This window comes from Anser brachyrhynchus (assembly GCF_964034855.1).
Source record: "Anser brachyrhynchus genome assembly, chromosome: Z".
NCBI lineage: Eukaryota > Metazoa > Chordata > Aves > Anseriformes > Anatidae > Anser > Anser brachyrhynchus.
In genome coordinates this window covers 53,975,819-53,988,740 of record NC_137697.1, presented here as the reverse complement: position 1 = coordinate 53,988,740, position 12,922 = coordinate 53,975,819, and the positions used below count along the sequence as shown (strand labels likewise).

General features: G+C 33.8%; 1 protein-coding gene across 8 annotated transcripts in view; it reads left to right on the top strand.

Annotated features, from left to right (window-relative positions):
• Positions 1-12,922, top strand: part of FER (FER tyrosine kinase) — a 195,261-nt gene that overhangs the window by 118,480 nt on the left and 63,859 nt on the right. For 4 of the 8 annotated variants that reach the window (XM_080572799.1, XM_080572803.1, XM_080572804.1 and 1 more), the window contains 3 exons: positions 1,599-1,655; positions 4,488-4,603; positions 6,140-6,234. In XM_080572799.1, the coding sequence (XP_080428925.1) occupies positions 1,599-1,655; positions 4,488-4,603; positions 6,140-6,234 (268 nt within the window). Of the gene's footprint in view, positions 1-1,598; positions 1,656-4,487; positions 4,604-6,139; positions 6,235-8,716; positions 8,797-11,994; positions 12,147-12,922 lie in introns of those variants that run through there. The other 4 variants (XM_080572805.1, XM_080572806.1, XR_013943101.1 and 1 more) reach the window with 4 other exon arrangements.

The window sequence follows — 12,922 nt, the reverse complement described above, 5'->3', positions numbered from 1 at the left end:
TGAATGTCTCTTCAGGTGAAGACTCCAAAATTTCTCTGGGCGATCTGGTCCAGTATTTCATCATCCTCACAGTAAAAACATTTTCTCATGTTCAGAATGAATTTCCTGTTTCCTAATTTGCGACCATTGCCACTTTTTATGTTACCAGGAAGCGCAGAGAAGAGTCTTGCTTCCCTCTTCTTTGTCCCCTGCCATCAGTTATTTGCACACATTGGTAACTATCTGTTTTGTACCAGGAAGTGTTAGGATCCCAGTAAGAAAGTCACTCAGACTCTTCAAGGTATCCTTTAAAATACTATTGATTAGAGCTAGCACTGTAGGGAAAGAATAGCGTAGTCTTACATCCTGTTAGACTGGGGGAACTCCAGGTCTTGTAGCGTTTAATGAACTTCTAAGCCAGAGGCAACATGCTGGACAGGCCATCTTTGCAGAAGACTTTCTCCTATTTCAGTCACTGGAGCTATTACGGGATTTTTTTTATTATTATTATTTTTACTAGTGAACAACTCTGTTCGTCATTTCTACTGTCAAACAGAAAATATGTCCCCATGAGAACTTCTTGGTGCACTGTTAGATAAAGGCAGGGCTGTGCAGGTGGTATAATAGCCAGTACCAGGTGGGAACTGTTACAATATGCTGGCTGAGTTGGCCAAATTTATCCTATGGCAAAGGGATGTATGCAGCACAACACAGGCCTGAAGGCCATTTGGTACAACCAGCAAAGGCAGGGAGCACCGAGATTAGCATCAGTGATGAGTCCTAATTCTGTGACATACAGTGGTCTTCTGTGCAGGATCACAACAGGTATTCCATGGTCCAGAAAACCTGATAATGTCATATATCAGGTATACTGTAAAGCCAGTGTGGTTGGATTGGTTTTCTATGAGCTTTAGTGAGAATTTATTTTTACAGTTGGCATACACCTGTTTAGATATATACCTTCTTATTAGTAATAAAGACTACTTAGGGTCATATCAGTAATAAGAGAAGTGATAATAGTGTTTGTGAGGTGGTAAGTAGATGAGATGCTAACAGAGAAATAAAATTTCTGGTCATCAACACTGAATAGATAACCATAACTAGCATTTGTTATGTTGTCTTTTCAGGTAGTTGGCTATTATATATCGAACTACCAAAGAAGAATTAAGACCTAACACTTAAGAGATACAAATATGTACCTTGTTAATAAGTAGAAAAATCATTTGTTTTTTATGTGCACTGAGGAAAAAAAAATAATTATTTGATTCTGCAGTAAGTTACCTCGTATTCTAAAATGAAGCTTCATATTTGATCTTGACAGAGGTAAAAACATAGCACTAGATACTGTTTCCAGAGCTGTCATGAGAAAGTGCATAGGGTTCTATCAGCGCACATACTTTGATGTGGTTGCTCTACAGTGTATTTCAATACTTTGTTGAATAGCAAGTTTTCTAAAACCTGGTTTGTAAACTCATAAATTTTTAACTGCCTGGTATGTTTTTGATTGATCAGTCTAAACAAAATGCTTCATTAGATCAATTTCTACTTGTTGAAATGCATCTTATAGATAGTATATATTTGTGACAACTGAAAATTTGTCTTTCCTTTTCTTGCCACAGGATAAGAAATGGGTTCTCAATCATGAAGATGTCACACTGGGAGAATTACTGGGCAAAGTAAGTAATCAAGTGAGCTAAATAACATTTTTAAAAGTATATATTAGCCATTAAACCTATATATTTCCTGTTTGCCTTATCCTTTAAATTACTGCAATACGCAATTTTTATACCTTTTTTTCTTTTTTACTTTACAAGACAGTATTTTGCGTTAAATAAGTTTAAATCAGGTGTACTGCTAAGTGTTGCAATGTGTCTGTTGAAAAGTTTAACATACATATTTTTCTTATTCGGAAGGCTTTAAGCTAACTAGATGTGTGTAAAGCATTACATTAGTTTAAATTGTTCAGTCTTATGAAAAAAAAGTTTACAAATATGAAAGGTGTATAAATAAGATATATCATATAAGATGATGATGTAGTCAATACTTGTTAAAACATATGTTCTTTGCTATTGTATGTTTTTTTGACTTTGAAGTAGCTTCACAATAGTATATGTATAAATTAATTCTTCCAGGGTGTATCACCCGTTCTGCTTAGGAGCTTCAAGTCTTTGAAATACTCTCATTCAAGTAAGCCCAGTATCTTACATACATTTTCAGCACTTTTGCACCTATCAAGACAGTTGCAAGTGACACTTTGAATACCATGTTCCAAAAGATTTCCCCAAAACTGAAAAATAAGCTTGAATGAGAAGCAGACAAATGTAAGCAACAGTTGTCTTATTAGTTTCTTACACACTAAAAGAACTGATAAACTTTTCAAGAAATGGGGAAATAAAATACTGTAAGAAAATCCTGCTTCCCAGGAAAAAAAAATATTTTTGATAGCTTAAGACGACAAGAATTATTAGCTGCCTGTAGACAGATCTGTGTTGCTTAAAATGCCATGCAGGTACCATGACAGTTTCACATTCTTAAGCAGAAACATACCAATGGGGGGAAAAAAAAGATGTTTAATCTATTAAAATAACTTTGTTTGCAAAAAATAAATATGAATTAGTTTTGATGAGTAAAGACAGCCAAAACAATCTGAAAATTGATTTATAAACTGAATTTACATTTATAGCATGTTTTTGACAAAGCATTTTAACACTCAATAAAGACAACTCAGTCTTAAAAGTGATTATAATAAGTTATATTATTTAAAAAATAAATGCAGAATGAAAACTTTCTTGGGACACTATATAAATCTATAATGCATCCTTTTCTGAAAAGATAGAGTCAGACTAGGAAAGGTAAGAATGACAGGATCATTAGCTTCTATATAAGAAAATACTAAATAAACTGCAGCCATTGACCCTGGAAGTAAGAAATCTGTGAAATTACAAAATCTTGAGTGTCCTGGAAAACATGACAAGGAAAATGATGAAAGCTTAATGCAGGCAAGGATGCATACTGGCAAAGTAGAAAGAAGATGTGCTTCACCTCAGCAGTGAATAGTCCTTTTATTTACACAGTATTAATTCTGTAACATATTAAAAATTATATATAAAATGATAAATATTTTAAATCAAGAATAAAGAATATTTTAATAATTAGTAGTATTTAAGGTAGATTCATTTTTGACTGTTAAGTTCTTCTAAACAGAATGCCAGATGAAAAGCATTTTCTAGACATCAGAGGTAGTGTTCTGTCCTCTATAAGTGCTGGTTTAGAAGGGCCATAGATCCTATGCCATGCTTGCCAGGTGTTTCTTACTTATAGGGTAAATAAAATAATACTTGAAGCCAGTGTTTAGGCACCTGAATTTCTTCCCTTGTCAATAATGATGCATTAGCATTTATCATCTATGAGTTTCTGCATCTCCCCACTTTTTTTTCCTCTACTTTCTTTAGCAATACAGGATTCAAATGCATGGTATAAATACATCTTTGTCACTGAGGAAAGAAAGCAGATTCCAACAGATTTTTGTAGTTCGTTGAAGTCGTATGTAGCTCTGTGCACCGGGACACAGGAGAGGAAATTTATCAGACACGGATTTAAAATGTGGTTATATTTATTCTTTGGAAAATGCAAAGCTTAACTAAAAGTATGAGATCTTCGTGTGTTCCCCGCCCATCTTGGTTCTTTTCATTGACACCAGATTTCTCTGACACCACAATATCTTCCTTCCTTTAATTTTTGTCCTCATTAATTTTCATTTTGTTTTTGATTAAGTAAAAAATACATATGATGGATTTTTGTCTATGAAAGCTAAAATAAACATAACTCACACTGAGAACAAGTTGCTGAAGACCTAAAAAATCTGATTATAAAAGAAGCTGATTTCTAAAGTCATGTCCAAATAATGTCTTAGGTATAGCAGTCTTGAGCTTAGGTTTTAAAAAAATGTAGATAGTGTAATATTTTTAGAGGGGTGTGACAATTTTTTTCAGTGGTTTTAATTTGCAATCAAAATTAATATTCTGTGTTTTTATTTTTCTTACTTTTTTTTTTGTTTCTTGTACGCATGAGAATGTGTATGTTTTAAAGTGTTTTTTCGTAGTTTCACAGATCATCTTTTGGTCTTTTACAGACTGCAAGTTGGAAAATATTGAAAAATGCAATAGTTTGAAAATGAAAGAGGACAGGAGTAAGAATAAGAAAAAAAATTACTGCTATCAGTGTCTATAGACTTCAGATGTCACTAGAAGTTTTTACAAGAAAATTGTAATTATACAATTAATGTATTTTTTTCTCTTTCTAGTGAGGTCAACTAGAACTCATATATCATATCCATATAATAGATGAACTCCGTCTACATGAACTAAATTGTGTTAAGGGCATATACTAGAAGAAAATTTCAAAACATATTTCAAAGTCCTGAACCAGTTACATTAGCTGTCTGCTTTATTTTTCTGGAGGTTTGTAAAGATTCTATTATTTAGAATTATTTTATTTTCTGATTTCAGGGTAATTTTGGTGAGGTATATAAGGGAACGTTAAAGGATAAAACTCCTGTTGCTGTAAAAACTTGTAAAGAAGATCTTCCTCAGGAACTGAAAATAAAATTTCTGTCAGAAGCCAGGTGGGTTCTCTAAATGTAGTTGAAATATATACTTATACTGTGGGACTTTTTTTTCATTTATAGTTATTTTTTACTATACAGGTTTACAAAATATGACCTTCACAAAAATTCAAAGAAACTGTAGACAAACTTTTTCCTTTTTTTTCTCCCTCAGTACTTTCCACAGCTGTTGACCTGGTAACTAAGCACAGGCATTTTATTAATGTGTGTATGCAGCAAGCATCTGCACTTGCTGAAACCACCTATGCAAGCTATGGCTATAATACAGATTTTTGGTATTGGAAGTGCCTTTATTTAGAACTTTTTCTGATACACATCACAAGGGTTTGGATATGAAGACTGGAAGATACTATTAATTTAAATGTGATTACACCAGTCATAATGGTATGTGCAGACTAACGATATGTGACTAATTCAGCTTGTCACATGTGACCATGTAACAGTATAGACCCCATTTAATAATGTCCTCTTTGTAAGAATTCACCCCAGTAGTGATATTTTACAGTTACAGCATATAACTGTGTACTTATTTTTCAAATGGCAATCCAAGTATTCTGAATGTAGACTGATTAGATGGCTACATGCACAGAGTTTGTAACACCTCAGGGTAGAGGGGTATATTGTGATAATTTCATAATTGTTTAAATTAATTTGCTCTGTTGTGGCTATGAAGCCACTCTTACCCCCAAACTAGGATGATCAATATATATCTATTACTATATCCGTTGCATATTTTTGAACCTCTCATAACTTGTCAACCTCTGAGATTTTACATTTATAGAGCAGCCTAACACTGCTAGTGTTATACTGGGGAAAAAAAAAATATTTTTTCACTAAATTTGTTTGTACCAGGTAGGTTAGTATTTCACTCTTGTTCCTAGGAAAAACAGGAAAGAGAGGGGGTGTTTTAAGTTATTAAATCATAGAATAATCATTTTAAAATTGTAAAGTCTCTCTAGAATTATTCCTAGCCCTTCCTTTCACGTATAAATCATAGCATGCTGTTTTAGGCTGCAAATGTTCTTATTAAAGTATCACATAAGAAGATGTAAATTTAATTCCCAAAATTAAAATTGTTGTCTTTATATTCTTTTAAAACTTATTGTATCAATTAACCTCTTGGAGTAAAATTGAAATGAGTGTGCATTTGAAAAGTGCAGCATAAAAGTGTAGAGAAATACTGTGCTCCTTTTTTGATGTACCTCTCTTCCTGGTCCACCAGTGAAATACTATTTAATTGCAAGGGTTCTTGAGAACCTACAAACCTGTCAGGCCATTTTTCAGTTATGTAGACAAATGTTCTGTAGACAAATGGTAAAACTACAGTAAGAATAATCTAGTTCAATCTTGATCTTTTAGTGAGTAAGAATGCCCTCAAAGAGAAGGATGATTGATCTGTGACATTGATTTTTTTTTAATGATAACGGTAATGTCATGTTCTATTAAAATAACATTAAGGGTATAAAATATTTTCCTATTTAATTGGTTTGTACAATAAAGTTTATTAATATAGTAAACTTACTGTATGTTTTGCAGAATACTCAAACAGTATGATCATCCTAATATTGTAAAACTTATAGGAGTTTGCACACAACGACAACCTATTTATATTGTTATGGAACTTGTTCCAGGTAATTTTATTTTTCCTTTTTTCACAGCCTATGTTCATATGTACTGCTTCTATAATGTAAAATACATTGTTTTCTTTGTCTTTATCTGCATTCTTATGACTGGCCTGAAAAGTCACTTGCCTTATAAATCTTTGGAGATTTGCTTCTAGCGTTTGCTAGCTTATGAGTAGAATGAGCTCCATAAATCTGTTGTGAGTTTTTCTGTAGCCACTCAAGGCAACAGAATTTGCTACCAGATATCTCATGCATATCTTCATTTTTCTTTTGACAAGATATAACATAGTACTTCCTTTAACAATAAGGTTATACAGTGAATGTTATGATGCTTGCATTTGAAGAAACTTCATGACTGGGTAATGTTCAATTTAATAACTCAGATTTGGATAATATAAGAGATTTGTTAATATAAGAGATTTTTCTTCCCAGTATAAATTATTCAGTCCATGGATTGGTCTTGATTTATTTTTGGAATGTTGTGTTCAAGTTATTCAGCAGTGACTGAAGAGAATCTCAAACTGTTGGGATGAAAAGTTGGCATTTGGGCAAATTTTGATTGTCTCAGCTGGAAAATGTGGTGGCCTCTAGTACTGCTTAATATGCAACACTGTGTTTTATGTATCACTGAATTTGTCTTCAAAAGTATATTGTAGGGTGTTTTAAGAACCATTTCCTTCATGAAGACTTAGATTGTTTGTAACTCAAGCTCTGGATTTAGTACAAGAGCATGAATTCAGTCTATTACCTATTGGATTTTTATGCCTTTATTCAATTTATTATATTAGAGATTATATTAGATCATTGTATTTGTATTTGTATTAATATTATTCAAATGGAAAGTCATAGCAGTGTTCTGGGTTTTAAGATGTACTTTGGTAATCAGCTTCTCCAGACATCTCTGCTGGTAAATATAAAACCTGATCTTTTAACACCATCACCATTTTGTTTCAGGGTTTTCAGAGTCTAGGACAAGTTGTTGAAACATACTAATACCATTAGAGAAGGAATTAGAGTCTCTGATTCCCACGCCTACTTTGCAGTCCAAGTCTATGCAGAAATTCTTCTGTCTCCTGGCTTTGAAACTGCAAAAAAAAATCTTAATTTCCATCCTGTTTTGCTGGTCTGTAAGCCCTCTGGCTAGCTTCCACACTTGCCTGCCCTCAGAAATGCTGTACTGTCTTCAAGTCATCACACTTTCCCATATTCTTCTGAGAGCTAAAACTTGGCTACCATACCATCAGAGTGACCGAATCAGCTAGAAGAGATAAGGATGCCAACTGTGAAGAAGTTGGCAGAGGAAAGACAGAAAAAAAAATTAAATTACTTTAGAAAAGATATTCTGATGTTAGTTCTCTGTTTTCTAATGGCAAGTTTGGGATAACAAAAAATAAGAATTATTATCAGTGCTTTGACTTGGTATGTAAAGCTTTGAAGGACAGAACGCTGGTAGGCTTGTTAAATTGTGCCTAACGCTCACCTTTCTCGGTATCTGCTTTGTCTGCATTTTGTCTTAAACATGCTTTAAGGTGTTTAAGCTGTTTTTCTGGCATTCTTTTTAATAATTAAAAATGGCATGTTTTAGGTTAGAGTTGTATTCTGTAAATGTCTGGCTGAGAAGTCTGGTAATTCATAAATGTCAGACAATTTTTTTCCCTGAGGAAAAGCATTAGAAACAGCTCCATTAACCAGGAAATCTCCTCTGTGTTAATTTTCTTGTGTTCTGTTTAATGTTTCCCCTTTTTCTATATCCCAAATACATATGTGCTGTATACTTACTGTGTCTTTTGAGACTAGTGCGGTGTGGCTTGGTAGCTGCTCAGTAGCAGCTAATTCTGGCTTTCATTTCAGATTCAGATTTCAATTAAGTATCTTAATTCATTCAAGTATTAAAAAATTATTTTGAAACTTAAAAAGATGCTACTCTGTTAAAAATGTAAACTGAATTAAAAACTATGCATCAGTTCTCAGAAACAGTGGTCAGGCATTGGAATGGGTTGCCCAGGGAGGTGGTGGAGGCACTGTCCCTGTGGGTGTTTAAGGGAAGGTTGGACGTGGTGCTTAGGGACATGGTTTAGTGGGTGACATTGGTGGTAGGGGGATGGTTGGACCAGGTGATCGTGGAGGTCTTTTCCAACCTTAATGATTCTGTGATTCTGTGAAATTGACAGAGTCCAATAATCTGATAAAAGACAGTTTTTTTCTGAAGACTCAGAGAACATAACAAATATTTTAGACAGTTGTAAAACACGTATGTGTTAATAAAATATTCACCCTCACCATCACAAGATTCCTTTTTACTCTTTAAACGACCTATATTGAGCAACATGCATTTTAATATAGGTGAAAAATACTGGAATATTTTTAAAAGAGATGTGTTTTCCTGTATTCTGGATAAGCAGCTGGCACCAATCTAGAAGTAAAGAATTGTAATAGTTTCCCTGAAAACAAAAGAGGATATTCTGCAATTGGTTTCTTATTCCTTTAGACACACATACCACAGATGAAAATCTCAGTAGGTTGTGGTGGTTACCTACTGACAGAAACCCCTGATCAGTATTCTGAAGAGCATTATTTGGGAGGTATGTGCTTCTAGCTTGTGTAGGAAAGTACTTATTTGTTATATAACTTAAATTTATTATTGCTCTCTGTTAGCTATTCTTCTAATTGATAAAAACTTGGACAATTGAAATAGAGTCACTGCAACCTTGAGATTTTTTCTTATAAACATTTTATATATTTGTACAGAGATCTATAGAAAAATCTTAATTTACAGGCCTAAATTATGCTAGGTAGCTGCTGTGAAAAAGGAATTTAGCAAAGCAGATGGTTTTAAAATGTTGATTTGTGACTGCATAATGGATAAAGTTGTAATAACATTTAAAACAATTGCAAATAATTAATTTATACTTTTCTACCTAAATGACATTGAAATATTAACTGAAAAAAACAAAGAGCTGTCCAGATCAGTTCAAAAGCACAATGCTGAAGTTGCTATGTGGCTTTTAGACTATCACGTAATAAAAACTAACCTAAATTTTACAGTAATGTATTTTTTTCTGTGATTTTTTTTTTTTTAGTGGACAACTGGGAAAACCCTATTAGGACATGATGTTTGCATTACAACATCATGTTAATGGAAATCTTGTTTTAGAGATTTCTCCTTGTTTGGTGTTTTTGACTCTTTCTCTATGACTTATGAATTATCAGATTGCACATATTAAGACTTATAAAGAAAATTTGAGTAGAGCAATACTCATGCATTGGTATGTTGTGTTCCTAATGGAAGCTAGATTTTCATTTTTCTTTTGTTATGTGCATACCTTTGCTCATGATTGTTGATTTCATATTGCTAGCTTCTGCTCTTCACATTCCATTAGGGCTCTCACTTTAGGACGTGCTTGGTCAATGCATGTGTGCATGCCCATCAAGTCCTCTGCGCTTATGCATTAAGGCAGGTGTGCTGCCTTCTAGACACAAAGACTCAGTTAATCCCAGGTCCCTTGGCATGTGATGTCTTCACCCAGAGAAGCACATGGTATGGGATCCAGAATCAGTGTATTTTTTTTATAGACTTCTCGGCATAGTAAGCCACACAAATCTAATTTGTTGACAGTTTGCTGATCGTCTGCATAGCACATGCACAGTGAATGGGATGCATGCAGCAGAGGACTGTTTTTTAACAGCAGGCAGATAAGGGGCCTGTAAGCTTGATTTATGACATCAAACTTCATATGGAAACAATACAGTGAGCAAAGTCTGGCCCTACTGATTCTGACTCCATTGAGGTTACCCCCAGAAAAACACAAACACAGTATTTTGAAAGCAATTTTCTTCTTCTAAGTCTCCAATGTCCAAGGGCAGGTTTCAAATGCCATATTAGAATATAGCTAATGAGAACTCCATGTCTAAAAGTCATGTATTATTTTACAATACAGTGAAATAAATCTTATTGTAATTGCAATATCAGGCAATGAATTTTAAATTCTGCGTTGAAGGAATGGAAATGAAGTAGATTGGCTCCAGGAGAAGCTGAGCGCAACTCTCAAGTTGCTGCATACCACCGAAGTTTTCATACCTTTCAAAAATTGTGGTTAGAGTGACTATTGGACTATTAGAACTTAGTATTATGAGAAACTGGTAATCATACAGATTACAAAAAGGTATTTTCTTTGCAATGTTCTTTCTTTTTTCTTTCTTCTTCTTACAACTGTGTAATGAAATGTCAGATAAGTAAGCTTAATAAGGTTTGATGCCAAGTTGGATTTTTTCTGATATTTTCTGAGCTAAAAATACAAATACTAAAGTATTAAATAATTTAATACAGTAATTTTCTAGTAATCTTCAGTGGTTTATTTTAAGTGCTCTGTTTAGCCTAAGAAAAAAAGGTGAAGTAAAATGAGAGTTGCTAATGAATTACAGAAGAAATCCCATATGTTGCGATTTGCCAAACACTTGATATTAATATTGAGCCTCAAGTTTGCACTTTCATATGTATTTGACGACTTCATCTGAATGAAAAGTAATGCTGTAAAGGTGGGATGCTGGTCTTATAATTGTTCAGGGAGAGTTGCTGCATATTTGAGACTCTGCAAATACACTCTCTACACTTCTTGCCTTCATTGCAAGAATTTCCTAATGTAGATAAGGCTTCGTCAGAAATGGTTTCCAATATGAGGAGCAGCAGAATTTTATGTAAAAACATGATTTATAGTATTATATAAAAAGCACATAAATTCTCTGAGATGCCACATCAATCTATAAAATTGAACATTTTAATCTTATTTCACAGGTTAATTTATTCTTTTTTCTTTTCTCTATGTCTGTTTTCACAGTGGTTTTGGTTTTGTTGTTTTTTTGTTGTGTTCTTTATCCTGCATTGTTGACCTGAAAACTACAGAAAGAGTAGTAATAATGAGGAGCTGCTTTGATATTCAGAAGAGGAAAAGAACAATTTGCCAGAGTCAGTGAAAGGCCACATAGGGCATAAGGAGTTTTCATAACAGCTCATTTTTAGCAAATTTACATGATGATCAGAGAGACTGCTTGGAATACTGCTGGTATTATCTGTAAATTGGCTAGAGTCCAGACATACAACCTGAGACAAAGAAATCCAGGATTTTGCTGGGGTGTAAAAATGATTACCATGAAAATGATAAAGGAAATGATGAATGAAAATAATGAAGGGATTGAAAAATACGCTTCCTGTTCTTTGCTTCTTTCCAAGTGAACCCAGCATCTTTTCATTGGAAAAAACGTGAAAAGAAGAAACTAGAGTACCTTTCCCTTTTACCCTTCTTTAGTATTATTATCCTGGTCCCAACTTTACTCTTGCTCATCATGAATCTTATGGTATTTTTGCTTTGATAATAAAGGATTTCAATTCACCAGAACACTCAGGATCACTTAACTCTGTTTTTTTTTGCTCTTAATATATCAAGCAATCAAAATCGAATTGCAAAACTCCCTTTAAACTGCAAATGCTTTTTCTCTTCCTATGTTTAGGGGAAAACCAAATCAAAATCAAATGTAATTTGTAAGATGCAAAAAACAATACCAGGTCACAGAATTCTTTCTTCTCCTACTTTATGTTCATTTCAGTTGGCTTGTATTTTAGTTTGCCCTAAGAAAATAATTTATTTTAGAGGTAAGAACTTTGCGTGTTTGTGAATGTTTGTTTGTGCATGTTTGTTATACAGTGAGGGATTTGGAGATAGTTGTATAATCTTGTGGTACAGTTAACACTTCATGCAAATATTTCAACAGTTTATCTTACAGAACCTTCAAAGGTTCAGCAAAGAGAGTCTGCGCAGGCTGTTAAGATAAGCACCATCATCACACCTGCACCCTCTCTCTCTGGAAGGATATACTCAATTGACAGCAGATGGCAAACATTTTTGTAAGTTCCAGCTGTTGATTCAAGGTGATAGAAGGAAATTTGTTGTCACATTTTTCCTTTTAGCTGTTGTTCTGTTTAATCACCAGCTTATAGCTTGCATTCTGTTTCAAGCTTCTATATAGTTAAACATTTTTATAATTGACAGAGTTAAAATTACATTCCCAGATATATTTTAAAGCTCTTTTTTTTTTTTTTTTCCTCCCCCCAAAGTCAGGCATTCAAAAAAAGACAATTTAAGAAGCTGGCTTGTCTGTTGAGTGTTAATTTAGCTTCCCCTTGCATACATATTACGATACAGACTTTAATAACTAGATTTCCTCTCTGCAGCAGATCCTAACCTCACAGAGTTCTGAACAATTTTGCAGGAGTTGTTTCTATTCGCCAAGTCTGTCCTACAGCAGTAGGCCTTGTTTAATCTATTGTATCAGTGATCTGCTTTTAGTGTGATGTGGGATTACTCTGCTTCCCCTCCTCCAGAGGGCATTTCTGGATGTTTTTCACTCTAGTACTAAGTGCATTGCAAACATTTCTCTGGGACAGTAGCTTGCTTTCCTGATGCATCCAAAGAATTACTTCTGATAGCAGATACATGGTTCAGAAAAACAGTAACCCCACAACTTAATTGCATACAGAGTTCGTGTTCCTTGTTTTATTTAGGCTCATGCTTACTTATATTGGAGTAGATCCACTGAACACTTGCAGCTGGAAAAAAGTTGAGATATAAAAACATTCAGTAATCTGATAGTATGAGAAGGTTGTCTGAATTAGTCATTAACTTCAGGTTTCAGTTGTGTT